General features: G+C 52.4%; 1 protein-coding gene and 1 pseudogene across 4 annotated transcripts in view; both read right to left on the bottom strand.

The window, feature by feature from the left end:
* The window catches only part of ZNRF1 (zinc and ring finger 1), a 97,828-nt gene that overhangs the window by 7,551 nt on the left and 73,179 nt on the right, over positions 1–17,098 (bottom strand). For all 4 annotated transcript variants that reach the window (XM_075538053.1, XM_075538054.1, XM_075538055.1 and 1 more), the window contains exon 2: positions 3,775–3,870. In XM_075538053.1, coding sequence (XP_075394168.1) covers positions 3,775–3,870 — 96 coding nt within the window. The remainder of the gene's footprint in view (positions 1–3,774; positions 3,871–17,098) is intronic.
* On the bottom strand, positions 11,044–12,883 carry LOC142432538 (glyceraldehyde-3-phosphate dehydrogenase pseudogene; annotated as a pseudogene).

Genomic DNA, 17,098 nt, shown 5'->3' with positions numbered 1-17,098 from the left:
AGAGCTAGCAACTTTGTGTGACAGCCCACCACCACCATCTCTGCTTCCGCCCTCTGACTCTCATTCACCCAGCCTGGTCAACCTGGGGTAGCCCAGCCCCCCCACTCTCCTCCCAGAAGGCACACAAGGGCACCTCCACAGGCACCTGACTCCAGCCAGGCTTCGGCGTGGCTGTGGTGCCCACCCAAAACCGGCTGGGCTGGCAGGCGCCCCAGAGCAGAAGACACAGCTGCTGGCATGTGTCTGGTGGCCGGCAAAAGGGCCTTGGAGCGCTGCAGGGAGGCAGTCGGATGCTGACCACAGGCCAGTGGTTCAAATCCGCCAGTCTGCTCCTTACAAGGTGGACCGGAGCCATGGGAAGCCCCATCAGGGCAGCCCTAAGTCAGAATGGGCTGGTGGCAGTGGGTATGTCAACAGCCAGGAGCAGACCAGGCAGACTTCTGCTTTTACAGAAGCCAGGCCCCCTCTCCTTAGGTAGCCCATCTGACCAAGAGCCACTCCAGGGCCCCTGAAGGTGAAGCAACTTGCGCTGGCCGAAGCGGGGGTCAGGAACCCTGATTGGTCCTGTATCCAAGCCCCCGACCACGAGGATTCTCTGGTGCTTGAAGCAAAGTCAGCCACCCCACTCCCCTCCATGGGATGGAGAGAGGAGGAACAGTGGCCCACTCTGGTTGACCACAACCACCCAATACCCTTTCCCATGTGGCTCATGGTCTCACAGTGTACTGGGAGCAAGCCACGCTGGAGGATCAACCTCTCCCTGCCCCTCCTATATGGTGTAGTGTGGTCACTGCCAGGTGGCCGGGCACCCAGCAAAGGAGCACTGGGTACTGGGTGAACCAGTTAAACTAGCCCTGCCTTTCCCGAGGCAGATTCAAATCTGGCAGGGGACTCCTAGAGGCTGTCCAGCCCACTGCCCAGGCCACCCTCCCAATGAGAAAACTACAACTGTCTGCTCGCCCGTGTTCAACGGTGTCCACGCTCTCCGCTGGTGGGGAACGACATTTCAGATTGCATCACCACGGACAATCTCCTTAGAAATCCCCAGTCGGGACCAGAAATCGTGGAAGGTGTACGTGTAGCTATCTGCGCGAGCCGAGGGGCAGTCCCCAGGAAGGGGAAGGAGTAGGAGAGCTAGCACTTCTTTCCTCCCCATTAAAAAAGCCTCTTGCCCTCCCTTCCCAGAAATACCCCAGGAGCTCAACCCTCCCGGGCTCCTTTAGTCTCTTCACAACTGTTCTTTGTAACAGAAGTGGGGCAGCGGAGGCCGGGATGATGGACAGTGGTTCGGAGACTGGCAGGAAGGCCACACTTCCTGACCAGGGAGGCTTCAGGCCCTGGAGGAGCTTCGTGACGATGCTGAGAGAGAGCTGATGGGGAAGCCCTGGTCTCTAGTGTTTACAGGAAAGGACTGTCTGAACAGGGGGGCTGGCCCTCGACCAGCCGTGGTTCCCTAGGATGTGTCCTTCATGTTTTCAACACCCTGTAAAACTCTGCACAGCCGAATGTTCAGATGTCGTGGTGTCTTTAGGAGGCCAATGCCTGAATGGGAGGGGGTCATGCAGTGACGGCTGACTATGTGTCTTCCTAGGGCCCACTCTAAAACGCACTCACTGTCACGGAGTGGATGCCGACTCACAGTGACCTGACAGGACCTAGCAGAACTGCCCCTGTGGGTTTCTGAGGCTACAGCTCTCTATTGGAGTAGGAAGCCTCCTTTTTCTCCCGTGGAGGAGCTGGTGGTTTCAAACTACTGATCTCGTGGTCAGCAGCCCACCACGTAATCTGCTACGCCATCAGTGCCCCTCCTAGGGCCCCTGAGGGGCCACACCATTGTTTCTCAAGCTCTTTCTTCATTGTAAGGTAAAGTCCAACGACCTCACCACTGGATACAACTTTGCCTCTGGTGGTCAAAGGCTGACTTTTGCAGAGAGACCCCTGGCTTTCCAGGCCCTCCTGAAACGCAGGTCTTGAGGAGGGTGGGGATGACGTGGGAAACAGGAGGAGCAAGACTTCTACTTCAGCTATAAGCTGGGCAGCCAGGTCTGGGCTCCTAAGCAGGTCACGGTGAAAGGGACAGGGGTGGGCCCCTTCTACCGGTTTGTCAAAGGACGGACTTGTGCTTGTTAACGAGCTCAGGGGCCAACCGGAAGAGGATACTGCCACTTGGATATCAGGTGCACAGTGCACCTTCTTCTGTTCTCCAAATGGGGTGTGGGGAGCCCCTTCCTGGGTGGCCCCAGGAGGACTCTGCCTCCACTGCTGCCCTCCCAGATGAGTCCAACGGCCAGGCTCTCTGAGGCGTCTTTGTGTTCTTAGTACAGCAAAGACAGTGTCTACGGCGCGGTCGGCGTGCCAGCCCCACACATGTGGGCAGATGTGTGAATACAGTCAGTGAGGCCATAGGAGAGGACTCTTTTGCCCCTGTGGTCCAAGGCAGAGATGGGGACAGGGACAAAGCTGGGCTTGAGGACCCTCAACGGAACACACACACACACAAGCATGCGTGTTAGGAGGCTCAGGAACAAGAGTCAGAGGGTGGTGGCCTGGAGAAACAAGAAGATGCTTCGCTGGCACCATTTGGGTTGTGAAGGAAAAGCCCCACTGGGGGCAGGCACAGGGCTCCGAGTCTCCTGCGCTGGTCTCCACCCTGACAAAGTTATCAGACTGCCTGCAGCTGGGTAACCAGTGGGTAACAAGGCAACCAGCACTTAGAACTTTCTGACCATCAAGAGTAGATGAGGTCTCTGGAGAGGCATGCAAATCCTTCCCCTCCTGCCCATTTCCCAGGAGCCACCTGGAAAGTGATAGGCTCTCCAGGGCCACCCTGGGCTGGTTCTGGGTGGGAAGAGGAGGACTCTGGTCTCAGAGATAGTGGGCAGGGCAGGAGGCCACGGTCAGGCCTGTGGGGAGGATCCCCTCGAACCCAGCCCTCAGAGGCTAGAAGCCACAGGACTGATATGAGGGTGGGTCCGACTGGTGTCTGTTCTCTTAGAAGACAAGGCTCTCTCATGAACTTGGTCTGAAGTCAAGGAGGACCACAGAGGTGCCGGCCCCATGCGCGGTGAGAACTCCAGGGCCTCCAGCAGCGGTGATGACTGTGGTGTCATCAATTCAGATACTGTCGTCAAACTGGAGACACCACGGCCATCAACCACCCAATTTGGTGGACCAGAAAACCGAGAAGCTCTGCTACCCTGAGCAACATGTCCACAAGGGGCAGGGGTGGTATTTCAACTCGGACCCCTACCCCCGATGCACCCAGCGGTCATGCACACTCACTGGGTGCAGCGGTGTCATGCTATCTGACTTTGGATTCACAGACACCTGTCCCCCACTACTACTCACTGCTGGCCTCGAGACAGACTCCTGGTCAGGCAGCACTGTGGATTTCTTATTGCCAACTGGGCCCAAACACTGCCGAATGCTCACAGAATGGAATGGATGAGGAGAAGACTAGCCACACCACCCAAGGAAGACCCTTCCCGGAGACAGGGGATTCCCTCTGGGGCCCTCTGCTGCTCAGAGCGCATCTTGGGCACACCACAGGCAGGTGTGTGACGGGGTGAAGGAATGGCCCATAGAATGGAGGGTGCGGACGAAAGTGCTGGTGGTTGAACTGAGCTAGCTGAACTGACTCTAGGCCTGCCTGGTTCCTTATCACCACGGAGGCATGAGCACGGCCCAGAGACATGCAAGGCTGGGGAGGCCCTGGGAAAAGGCTCCCACAGAGCGCTCTGGCCCCACGCCTGGTGTGGGGGTGGAGAGGCTTACCGTTGTAGGAGAGGCGTGGTTTGCTCAGACACATGATAAAGTGCATTTCCATCTCGTCAGATGCCACGGACTTGGAGCAGATGGGGCACTTGAAACCTGGATGAGAGGAAGCAGGGTTAAGTGTCTTCTCCAGACATGGTGGGCGGAGACACAGAGGACCTGTTTACGCCTCCCATGGAGAGGAGCCTCCAGGGTCTGCACTTGCACATGTGCGCCGCTGCCCTGCGTCTACCCTGGAGATCGAGCATGCGTCATCACCTCCGACTTGAGCTTTGCTTTCAGACCCTTACCCATGGGTGTACAGTGGGAGATGAAAACAAAGAGGCGTGGAATCAAAGGCCCCCAAACCAGAGTGTTTAAGATCCTTCTACTGCACAGCCCCCAACCCACGCTCACCAACGCCCGCCGCGCAGCTGCCTTGCTATTTCTGTAGAAGAGGCAAAGGCTGTGTCAGCTGGGGGTGCCGACCCTGGAAGCCAGGCGCCCTCCCCCCTGGGGCGCGAGAGGCCCTCTGTTTTGCCATAACTATTGCCAACGGGTGGCTCTCAGGTCACGGGGGCCCATGTGCGTCAGGGCACAGGTGCACAGCACATGGTTTCCAGTGCAGGAACTTAGGAGTGCGGCCCTTAGGTCGTCTCCACTTCGCCTGAGGGTGGCCTGAAGCTGGTAACATGGCAGTTAGAGACCATGCGCAAACTGCTTTTGCCACCCAGGGCCTTAAGGTCCTCTCTAAGTGCACTCCCACTAGATGTGTTAATGACACCCCCACCCCCGCTGTAGACCCACACAGAACATGTAAAGCCCCGGTTGAGTATGGATACGGCAGTTCCGTGCCCACACAGAGTCCCCATCCACCCCGCCCCGTTCATCCACAGAGGTCTTGGAATCGTAGTTGTTTGGCTACAACATCGTGGGAAGGCCACCAGTCCAAGGGCACTGGCCAGTTTGAGGAAGCTTTATTTCCTGTCCTCTGGAGGGTTTCAATTCACTAGCAACAGTCAGGAGGTGTGTGTGCATGTACAAGGGGGGAGGGGGGCTGGGCAGAGAAGCCCACTCCAGTGCTTCGGAACTAAAATATGCCAGGCTGGTTATTTTCCACCCCTGCCTAGAAACCTGCAGGCCCAGTGTCACCTGCTTGGTGGACAGATGGACAGTGATGTTGTAAAGAAGCTATCGTTACAGAGAGGAGCCCTGGTGGCCCCGTGGGTAAGTGTCCGGCTGCTAATGGAAGGCTGGCAGTTCAAACCCACCGGCCCGCTGCGGGAGTGTGGGTGGGAGAGCTGCAGCTGTCTGCTTCGGTATAGATGAGAGCCTTGGAGACCCTCTGGGGCAGCTCTTCTCTGTCCAGGGACTCTGGGGAGTCTGAGCATAATGCTCTGTGTCTACACTAAACGCCCCTTTCTGGAGATGGGCCTCCATGCTTAGCTTCAACAAGCCTCAGAATGGCCTGCCATTGGGAAATGCAGGGTTTCGTCATCTGCAGAGACTCATTCACATAAATGGCTTTAAACTCAAAAGGCCAAGGTTGGGTAGTTTAAACCTTTGAGGCGAGTGCCTGTCTGTGGTCGGAAGGCTGAGAGCAAGCTGTGGGCAGATCAGGACAAATGTGCCCTGCCTGGACCAGGTTCTCTCTCACTTGGATTCGACACATTGACTGTGGGTGTCAAAGTGGCTTGTTACTGATGAGAAGCCTTAACTACCAGACATTACTTAATTTTCTGATAACTTAGGGCAGCGCTAAGGTTATCCCTGTAAGAGCTTCATTAGTCTCTGTACTGTAACACTTTAATTCCTCTGTGCAGGGCAGGGGGTCAAATTACAGCCATGGGACGGGGAAGTAAGCCACTCTGGTACAGAATGTCATGAGACACTCAGATTCTAGAAAAATTGGTAGACACTTGAAAAAGCTGAACAATCAATAAGGACGACCGGCGAAGAGAGTGATACATTTGAGGACTATTTAACCCACCAAGGGCTGCCAGAAGAACAAGTGACTGTCCTGAAAGTACAACCAGAATGCTCCTTACACAGTGAGCATGCCGAGACTTCATCTCACTTATTTTGGACAAACTATCCGAAAGGACTGTCCTTGCAGAAGGACATCCATGCTTGATGAAATAGAGGGTCCGTAAAAACGGTGACCTTCGAGGCCTTGGACTGACCGTGGGTGAACGGTGGAGCTCAAACACAGCAACGATGGCCAGGACGAGCCAAGACTGGCAACCGCTTTGTCGTTCTGGAGTACACAACGTTGCTGAGTTGGGACAGACCCACTGCCACCTAACGATGGTCTTCCTCATTGTACAGGCAAGAACCCGGGTCCAGCAAGGCCAATGAGTGGTCTAGGGAAGCGGCAGGTTGAGACTAGATTCCCTGCCCAGAGTTCTCTCTAGCCAGAAAGGAAGTGTTCCCCCACCGCATTTGCAGGAAAGAGGTGGGCGAGAGCCGGAGAGGACACAGGAGGACACGGAAGAGACACAAAGTCGACCTGCGCCAGGGTCACCACCACTGGCTTCACGCGTCGCTGGGCTGGCCTTTTGGGTAAGGCTCGAGTAGCCAACCTCCCCAGGTCTGTTCTGAGAGTGGGAAGGGCAAAGATGGCCCAAGCTTGCCGGCCTGAAGGACCTTGTCAGGCACCTACCCCGCCTGGGCCTTAACGTTCTCATCTAAAAAGTGGGGAAGTCACAACTCTTCTTAACGTGATTGAACTAACTGAATTCCATGACTTGTGAATCATACGCCAATAAAACTGTTGGAAGGAAAGACCGGAATAGGTGGTGTTACCGGAGACCGCAATGGAAACCAAATGTAGGGATTGTTAAATGTCAAATTGCTGCTCTGCCCTGTATATCTTCACCTAATCCACAATAAAAACCTTCAATAGATAGGTATTGGGGAAATTCACGGCGCTAATTGTCTTCCCCTCAGCCGGATAGCATATAACAGGAGGAAGGCACGGAGAAGGTTTAGGTGGGCAGTACAGACCAATAAAACTACAGACAAGGAAGGGCACCTTGGCCTCTTCTCTGGCCACCCCTGTGGGCTCCCATCTCTGCCTCATCTGAACCTCCAGAGCACAGTGCAAACAACAGACCCTGTGTAGCTTCTGCAGCACAGCACATGGTAATAGAGAAGGGCTTGCATTTGTGGCGCTGTGTCTTATGTCTTCTCACCACAGAAGGTGGTTGGTACTGCCATGAACTTGATTTAGCAGAGAAGGAGAAGGCAGAAACCAGCACTCCACACCCGCAGAAGAAAACCTGCTCAGCCACCTACTCCTTTGACCACTAGCTGGGGCTGCCTGAGAAGCGGGGGTGGGGGAGAACAGGCACGACTCAACCGCCAGGTAGAGTAACTAAGTACGAATTCCTAATCCTCTGTATCATTCCAGCAATTCTCCCGAAGTGCCCATGGCACTAGATACACTAAAATAAACCTCCCAAAAAAAACTTTTCTTGGAAATTGTCCAGCATGGAAGGAATGTGTTCTGCCTTCCACTTGGCTCCGCGCCCACAGGACTGTTAGGAGACGCTGAGTCTGCAAATTACCTTTAAATGGAATAAAAAGGGCAAAAGGTGAGCGGGACAGAAAGATGTGGGAAGCACAGCGGAGGTGGGGGGTGGGGTGGAACAAATGCCGCTACCCTTCCTGGAAGGTCCCCAATGGATGGAGGAGCCGGACCCACAGCCTACTCTGTCTTCTCTCAGCCTCGCCGGGCGCCAGTCAGCACAGCAGCCCTGTGGAGGTTAGGAACTAGAAAGTGCAGACACTGGTTTTGAAAGGAGTCCGACGAAGCAAATTAAAAATGACTCTGCAAATGACGATCCGCAAAACCCTCCGGTCTATGTGGTTTTGCCAGATACTCCGGAGGCTTTGCTTTCCTCCGGAAGGAGAGACCTCAGGACCTGCCCTAATACATCGAAGGCCCAGGCTCTTCCCCCACCCCACCAGCCTGGGAGCCACCTGAGCAGCCAGCAGGTGCCCCAGTCGGACTGTCTTCCAAAGGCACAAAGGCACTTTCTATGTGTATTGTGCTTCTGGTGTTTGCCGTTGACAAAGCTTGGGTGAGCTGCAGGAAGGAGAGTCACACCATTTGTGACCTTTTTCCTGTCAGACTTGCCAAGCAGAGGGCATAGGATGCATGGCAGACCGGCATGGGGACTCTTGTCTGCAGGCGACCAGTTCTGTGCCTGCTGGGCTGCACAGGCTGCCTGATCCACCGTCCCTCTCCTCCGACCGGGAGGAGTTGGGAAGTCCTTGTTTCCCCGCTACTCCTTAGCTCAGCTGCTCCATTTCTCCCTGGGGAAGAGAGCCGCCAGCAGAGTACCTTGTGGGAGTGGAGACCCTCTGGCAGGCAATGAGCACCCAAGAGAGGGTAGTCTATGCATACCACCAGTACAGGCTCTTGGATTCAGGGTCAAGCTCTCTCCCTTAGAAGTGAGCCGCCAAGGAAGTTGTGCATCAAGCCCTTCCTTTCCTGGGTCAATTGAATCAGCCCCTCAGCCCTTCCTACTCGTGACTGGCAGCAGCAACCGAGGAAGGGCAGCACTGGTGTCCAGTCTTTAGGAACTCTTGGCTAGATCTTCTGCCTGACCCACTGCACCATTCAGCACCTTGCAGTACAAAGTCTGTGATCAGAGGGCTGATAGTGACCCTATTAGACAGGGGAAAATTGCCCTGCCCCTGCGAGTTTCCAGTAGACCTCTCATTTTCCAAAAAGCAGCCATCTTCTCCTTTAAGACCTGATTTCTCAGGCGGCCCATGTGCTTACTGTATATTGCTCCACTTTCTCTCCCCTCCTTCCCTGATGCTGATGCACTATTTTAACAGCTGCCCCAGTTCTGTCTGTCTCTGGAATCACCCAAAGGAAGATCCAAAAGAATCACCAGGGTAATAGAAACCACACCATTCAGCTAAGACCTCCTATCCCACGCAGCAAGGAGGATGAGGTGGGCTCCCTTCAGCCCAGGAGCTCACACAGCGCCTCCTGCTGCCCCAGTGACTCCCCATCCACTGTTCAGTTCCCGGTTACCAGCCATGATCTTCCCGTATCACATCCTGGTGGTGAAAATGTCAACTGAGGTGCGGGCGGGTCGGGGTCCAGAAAAAAAGAAAAGAAAATGTCAACTAACGGGACCTCATGAATGTTATTAAGTGGGATCCATTATACCTGGAAACACAGGAGTGACACCGGATCACCCAATTGCCTAACAGACGTGTCCCTAGAACAGCGGCTGCATGCACACCTGCTCCTTGTACATGAGCACACAGACATGTACATGCCCACACACATACATGTCTCAAAGAAGTAACTGGAAACTCGTGCTGAGGTGTGGGTCTCTCTGTCCTTGGGAGCATTGTCTTGGGTATTCTGACCTTTGCCTCTCTCAACACTTCTAGATTCTGCCTCTGTGGATTTGATCTATAGCCAAGAGACCCCAGAAGCCCGACACACAGACGCAATCACACACTGTATCGGATAGTATCTGCCTCCCTAGCAACTGAAGAGCGATGAAGATGCAGGCAATAAAATGGAAAAGACAACATTCAATGTCGGTGAGGACACAGAGCAACTGGAATGCTCACGTGTCGTTGGTGGGTGTGAATAACGGCACGACCGCTTTTGAAAAAGGTCTGCTCCAAAGTCAACCCCCATGCCATGCAGTCCAGTCTGGCTCACAGCAGCCTCCAGGACAGGGTAGAGCTGGTCCACCCGGCTCCTGAGGTGGCCGTGTTTAAGGAAGCAGTATGTATTCGTCCGGTGGAATGGCTAGTGGGTTCAAAATGCCACCTTCCGGTTAGCAGCCAACCACTTCACTACCTGGGCTCCCAACTAATCTATAAAGGAGAAAAGAAATTAAAACTGTGGTTCTCTCTTAGGGAGAGGGTGGGAAGGATTGAGAGTGGAGACTGACTGAAGGATGTGAGAAAACTTTCGGTACAGATGGGAATATTTTATATCACGAGAGAGTGTATGTTCATTAGTCAAAGCTGAGTGTAATAACTCTTGGTTTGTGAACACATGGTATGTAAATAAAACCCTGAACCAGAAAAAAAAACCCTGGTGAACAAATAATGAACTCGTTAAATTTTTCATGACCGAATTAAATTTTGTCTTTCTTTAAAAAAAGTTTTTTTTTTTGAAAACAGAAACATTTTATCAGTGAATGGAATGAATGCTCAATCGCTCTATTGGGTATGTCTGTCTCCCTGGACACTGGGGACAGGAGCAATGGATGCATATGTACCTCTGGTATAACTGGTGGGACAGTATTATCCTACTGACCACTGGAGTACAAATGTCCCTGGAGTCATATTATATGTTTACAGAAATACATATGACCCTGCAGGACACACCACCTCATAAAATACCCTGTAAAAACAATGATCTGCAGCACACGCCCACTACTTCCATTTCAAGCCATTGTACAGGTTCTCTCCTGATGGCCAGAATGTGTACTGTTAGTGGGAAAGAAGCTTCCCAATGAACCTGAGAGGTCAATAAAGGAAGTGGAGCATATATAATCCACGGTTGTGGGAGGGCTTATGATATGCAAGCTGAAGTATTTAGGAAGACGTGTACTGACAGCTATATCAAAATGAAATTCAACAGAAGACAACACGCCTAGGTTACAGGTCTTTCGAATTTTCTTTTCCTTTGAAATTTTTGATTGGAAAAAGTGCCAAGCAGTGGGACCTGATGTGAAGAGAGTAGAAGTACATAGTAATCTAGAAACAATGGTCAGGGAAGATCTCTTGAGGTGGCAGGCGAGCCAAGACCCGAGCAGAGACCTGGGGAAAGATGGTGCAGGCAGAGGAATTGGCAAGTGGAAAAGTTCCAGAGGCAGAAATGACAGGTATGTTGTGAAACACATGGGTAGTGAGCTAAACGGACTTCCTGGGTGGACCTCCTTTTTCCTGGGGACAAAGTCTGGTGATGAACTCTCCCCCACCCCCCACCTTGTTGCAAGTAGGAAAGAGGATGCCAGTCCTCTCGGTGAACCATTTGATCCATTGGCCTAAAAGTTCAAAATATTTTTCCCTTTAGCTAAAAGTTTTTAATTTTTACCAGCACATGCCTGATCTTTGGGCTCGCCCATTTCCATAATGTTTGGAGGACATTTTTTTTTCTAGGTACAGTGTACTTTATTGATGGTGCATAACAAGGTCGGGCTCTCTAAGCCTCTCCCCTTCCTTCAGGAGGTTCCGAATTTATATTCTCAGTATGTTAAGGGATTGAATTGGGGCAAAGACTCCCCAGCAACTGAGAGCCTCTCTTCCTCCAGTGCTGTTGCTGGGGCTGCTGGTCCAGGGGGTTCTTACTCCTTGGAGGCCATGTGGACCATGAAGTCCACCACCCTGTTGCTGTAGCCAAATTCATTGTCATACCAGGAAATGAGCTTGACAAAGTGGTCGTTGAGGGCAATGCCAGCCCCAGCATCAAAGGTGGAAGAGTGGGTGTCACTGTTGAAGTCACAGGAGACCACCTGGTCCTCGGTGTAGCCCAGGATGCCCTTTAGGGGACCATCGGACGCCTGCTTCACCACCTTCTTGATGTCATCGACTTGGCAGCTTTCTCCAGGCTGCAGGTGAGATCCAAGACGGACACATTGGGGGTGGGGACACGGAAGGCCATGCCAGTCAGTTTCCCATTCAGCTCCGGGATAACCTTGCCCACAGCCTTGGCAGCGCCAGTAGATGCAGGGATGATGTTCTGGGCAGCCCCACGGCCATCGCGCCAGAGTTTCCCAGAGGGGCCGTCCACGGTCTTTTGGGTGGCAGTGATGGCGTGGACTGTGGTCATGAGTCCTTCCACGATGCCAAAATTGTCATGGATGACCTTGGCCAGGGGGGCTAAGCAGTTGGTGGTGCAGGAGGCATTGCTGATAATCTTGAGGGAGTTGTCGTACTTCTCATGGTTCACGTCCATCACAAACATGGGGGCATCGGCAGAAGGGGCAGAGATGATCACCCTTTTGGCACCGCCCTTCAAGTGAGCCCCGGCCTTCTCCATGGTGGTGAAGACACCGGTGGACTCCACGACGTACTCGGCACCAGCCTCACCCCACTTGATGTTGGCGGGATCTCGCTCCTGGAAGATGGAGATGGCCTTCCCATTGACAACAAGCTTCCCATTCTCAGCCTTGACGGTGCCCTTGAACTTGCCGTGGGTGGAATCATACTGGAACATGTAGACCATGTAGTTCAGATCAATGAAGGGGTCATTGATGGCAACAATATCCACTTTGCCAGAATTGAAAGCAGCCCTGGTGACCAGGCGCCCGATGCGGCCGGGACTGCACGGGAATGGGAGAGGTGGCTGTCTGTCGCACGAGGAGGAGCAGAGAGCCTGGAGGACATTTCTTTCTACACGTCTCTTTCTTTTCTTTTGCCTGGTGGGTCTTCACTAGGGCTGGTCACCAAACATTCCCAGCCAGGCTCCTCTCAGCTGCACAGCAGGGCTACACTTGCCTGCTTCTTTGAAGGAGCAGCTTTGCCATTTGCTGTGGCCAATAAAACGTGAATAGAATGAACCGTGTGCCACTTCTCAGCCGCCTTGAATAGCTGGTGCATGAGTCATGGCGTTGTTCCCTTGCACTGCGGCAGGGACCTGAGAGCCTCTGTCAGCAGTGAGCACAGCCCTGTCTTGACCTGCACTCAACACGATGGCAGGAGAAAAGAGCTCTGTTGAGTTCAGCTACTGACCTTCGAGAACCGTCTGTTACTGTATCCTCCCTAGCCTAGTTCCTGCCTGGCCTGACCCATACTCCCTTCCTCTTTTCCTCCTGCTAGAGCCCCCTAGTATGTGCATGGCATGTGTCTCGATTCCACTTCCAGCCCCTCCATAACTTCGGAGGGGGCTTTACAAAGTTCACGGAAAAGTGGAATTGAAAGACAATGGCATCTTTCCATGAACTTTTCGGAAGTCCCTTCCATCACTTAGCACTTTCCTCTGGAGCTGGGCCTTTCTAACTCCCTTTGGTCCCTGGCCGCCTGCGTTGCCTCAAAAAAAAAAAAAAAAAGAAATGTTTGGCACTGGAAGTCAGAGAGAGGGGTGGGATGCATTCAAGCCACTCACTGTCTGCCCAGAACCCTTCTCTGCCTGCATGTTCACCCTCTGCTCTTTTAACTCTACCAACTGCCTCTTAACCTGTATTGCATGTTGAGAAGATAATATATTGTGCTTAGCTATGAGGGGGCTTCAAAAAGTCCATGGGAAATGAAAAGCTAATAGGACTTTTAGAAGCCCGTTTGTATTTTCTTCTGTAGGATGTTGTTTGTCTATTTCTACCTACTGTACACATACCCAGCTCCTACACAGGGTCTCGCAGCAGTGTGCTCCACCCTCTAAGCGCGGTACACTCCATCCCCCAGAGTATTTCCACCGTTTCTGGAGTGGAGGGCGACTGGTGGGCGGTCTCGTGCAGGCTGTGTAGTACTATTCACAAAGTGCCCCAGGTACTGCCCAGACTGTTCTAAAGCTCAACTGAGGTAGGAGATGCCTCAGTGCAACGCTGGGCCCATTTTGCCATGCATCCAGACCGGCTTGGACATTTGTGGATAAAGCTGCAGAGCTAAGGAAAGTACGGACTTCTTCGGCTAAGAAGTGAAAAATGATGAGTCGACATAGCATACCAAGTGCAAATGGATTTGAGGGCAACCAGCAGTAGGGGTAGCAGTGGTTAGCAGTAGCAGTAGGAGTCGTTCTAAGATACCATCATCCACTGTACAGTGTCATTGTGAACTTCCCAGAGAGTAAAAGATGCCTATGAAGTTGAGTGTGTGAGTATATGCTGCCTCCTGATTTTAGAGCTGTTAAGTTAAGAAGCTGAAGCCCAGTCACATACCAAGAGATGTATTCCTGTTCACTTTCTGTAGACCAGGACAGGAGAGACTCAATAAAGAGATCTACAGCTGGAACAGAGGGAAGAATTTCAGGGTGTGCAAATGGACCCGTGCCTGATGACGTAATGCCTGCCCTGCTGCCCCAGCGAGTCCAGGCTGCAATCCTGGTAGGGGGAGCCTCAGCAACAGCATGCCAGCCAAGTGAAGACTGGGAGAGCAAATGCCAGGACCAGCGGCTTTGGCTACCAAGCACGGCTCTTCTCTCTGGGCCTCGAGCCCATGTCTGGTAAAGAGACGCCGAAAGGACTGTTTGGGGAGGGGAGAGGAGTGGGACACGATGGTCTGATGCCTGGGAGCTACAAACACTAAGAAGATGAATGCTCCGCGTGGTGTGAATCAAGCCCTCAACAAGTGGCCAGGGTCCCCTGTCCCTGGCTGGCATGCTGAGGACCCAGAAGTTGAGGCTATAAACGCTCTCAGGAGTACTGCGCTTCCTGGTGGAGGCGTCACGACTGCCTGAGGCTTGGGTCACCGCAAGGACTGAGGGTGGCAGGGGAGCAGGCCGTGGGCTGTTCTGTTGAACACAGATAGGTTTCAGGAACTGGAAACCGACTTGAAGATGCCTTTCGACATGCTTGGTGATGAGGCAGGTGGGTGTGGTCAGAAGATGCCTAGTTATGTCGCTGGTATGCTTGCTTCTCATGTGACTCCCCCACCTCTGTTTCCATCCTCAACGCCTAAGCTCTTCACACCCAATTCTGCTGTTGGGTGGATGGTTTGGAACTTGGGCAACACCAAAGAATACTCTCACAAACTCACCAACAAGGAGTGGAAGGGAAGACCAGCCCCCCACCGCCACCCCTGAAGAACAAAGTCCCTAGGCAGAAAGGCAGTGGTTACCCCCAAGATTTGTGCAGGGCTTCCACACGAGCAACAGAAAGGGTCCTTGCTGCTTCCAACTCCAGCAGGGACCACAGCCCTAGGGTCGCCCCCTCAGGAGATGTGTCCTCAGGAGACTCCCATGGAGAAACAGGGCTGGGCTAGGAACCACCCTGTGGGGGGCCTGCTTCTCCCCTGGGGGTTTTTAGTGGTATGCTTAAGAAACCAGGTCTTCGGCCAGCTTTCCTTTTTTAGAGGAGAGAGAGACTGACTGTGTGTACATCTGTGTTTAGTTAAGAGACAGGGGTGGAGAAGGGCTGCATGAGGGAAGGAAAGATCTGCAGCGAGTGTGCAGACCACTCGTTTATTTCTGGGCTCCTGAAGGCGAGCCCATATGGCTGATGGGAATTTTTCATTGACAAGAAGGGAAATGCTTGAACACACCACTTAATCATGTCCTGCATAGTATAGTGTCTGACTCACAGGCAAATGGTTGTGACACTCATAACCAAGAAAATGCAAAGACTGGGTGACAACATTAGCCTTGGGCTGGGTACCTTAAGTCTACTGATGCCAACAGCCCTGGCCTTCATGTCCCAGGAGTTGGCTCCCAATGCTATCCCGGGACCCAGAATATGTGCTGCTATGCCAGTTTCCTCAAAACCCTCAGCTCCAGCCTGGGCATGGCAAGCAACAACGCTGTAGGCTGAAATTGGCTATCTGGCAAAGTGAACATCGGGCAGGCTGGCTTCTTGCCTGGCCCTTTCTCAGCAGGCAACCCCTGCTGAGCTGCACTTCTAAGAGAGATGTTGATGGCGCTGGAACTCAGAGGCCATGCATGCTCTTTCTGGGAGAGAGAGGCTGTGGTATCAGCCAAAGTCACGGCAGGGAAAGAGGAAGAGGGTAGAGTGGGGTTTGTCTGCAGTCAACAGCAGTACAAAGACAGAACTATTAGGGTGTAGTTCGCTGAACTGTGTCCTTCCAGAGTATGTGTTGGCATTATAACCCGTACCAGAGCCATGGGTGTAATCCTGTTGGAAAAAAGAAGTGTTTTAATTAGATCACCCCTCAGCAGCATGGGCTCTAAATCTAATCACTCCTGTGATAGAGAAAAGCAGATAAGATGCAGAGATGGGGGAAGTCAAGTGCCCCTTGAGGATCACCAAGGAACCACAGCACCGCCAGAGCCAGCAAGTAAGGTCTTGCCAGGAAGATTTGGACCGGGAGATAATACATTTCTATTCTCTCAAGCCACGGACTTAGGGTGGTTTTATTAAAGCAGCCCAAATACAAGAAGATGCAAGCTGGGGAAGGCCTTCCGCTTCGGACCTCAGCTCATGGCTATGATCACTACTATTACTACTGACAAGAACTAGAAATACCCTAGAGAGTAGAGAGATACAAGGTACTCAGCAATGAGACCAAAGGAATTGTCGAGAAATCTCCTCCAGGCATGAAGTATGAGTGAAAGACACCAGCAATACCAAGCTCCTTAAAATTGCAATGAGGAGTCCCCTTCCAAGAAGGCGCAGTATCTGAATGTTTCCTTCAGCTCTGGTTCAAGAAGATTTGGAGTTCAGTAGATAAGAAGGGGAAGGAGAAAGAGTGAGATCACGGAGCACTGGGGAGACAGAACATGGCAACACGGTAGCCATCTTTATTGATGGCACTAGTAATGAGGAAAGCTGAGAATATTCTAATGATAAAAAGCTTGATGGGCCGGCTGATACACAAAAGGTGTGTGATTAAACACTAAAATGAAGAATATGCCACTGGACAAAAGAAGCAAGCGGATTAGTCATCTCAATACTGGAGCCCTGCTGGAGTAGAGGTTATGCGTTGGGCTAACTACAAGATCAGCAGTTTGAAACCACTAGCTGCTCCTCAGAAGAGAGATGGGGGTTTCTATTCCTGTCAAGAGTCACGGGTTCAGAAACTCAGAAGGGCAGTTATATTCTGTCCGGCAAAGCCGATAGGGGTTGGAATCGACTCTGGGGCATTGAGTTTGTTTTTTTACAATGGACCTTGAAGAGCCCTGCTGACACAGGGGCTAAAGTACTTGACTGGAAGTCCAAAGGTCGGTGATTCAAATCCATCGACTGCTACATGGGACAAAGTCTGCTTCTGTGAAAGCTGAAAGCCTTGGGTACCCTACAGGGCAGGGGTTCTACGCTGTCCTCTAGGATCACAGCAAGTTGGCACTGACTGTGGCAATGAGCACACTATACCCAAGGAACCCTGGGGCACAATGGTGCCCAACTGCTATCCATGGTTAAGACCAGACGTTTCAAGAAAGCAAGCAGCCAATCAACCATTCCGTGGAAGAAAAGACCTGGGGATCTGCTCTTAGAATGACCGCCTAGAAAGCCCACGAGCAAGTCTACCCTGCCCGACAGGGTTGCTGTGAGGCAGAATCGACTCAATGGCTGACAGCACCACAATATGGGATCGTGAAAGAGAAACATATCAAAGGAATCCATTCAAGTCAGTATATCAACTCCCAGCATAGGCTGGTATCAGGAAACTCAAATATAGACATGTATCACTTACTGAAGTTCGTGGAAAACAAGAAAATTTTAAATTGAACCGCCAGATACCA

Source organism: Tenrec ecaudatus, chromosome 18 (assembly GCF_050624435.1).
Source record: "Tenrec ecaudatus isolate mTenEca1 chromosome 18, mTenEca1.hap1, whole genome shotgun sequence".
Classification (NCBI taxonomy): Eukaryota; Metazoa; Chordata; class Mammalia; order Afrosoricida; family Tenrecidae; genus Tenrec; species Tenrec ecaudatus.
This window is presented reverse-complemented; position numbering and strand designations above follow the sequence as displayed.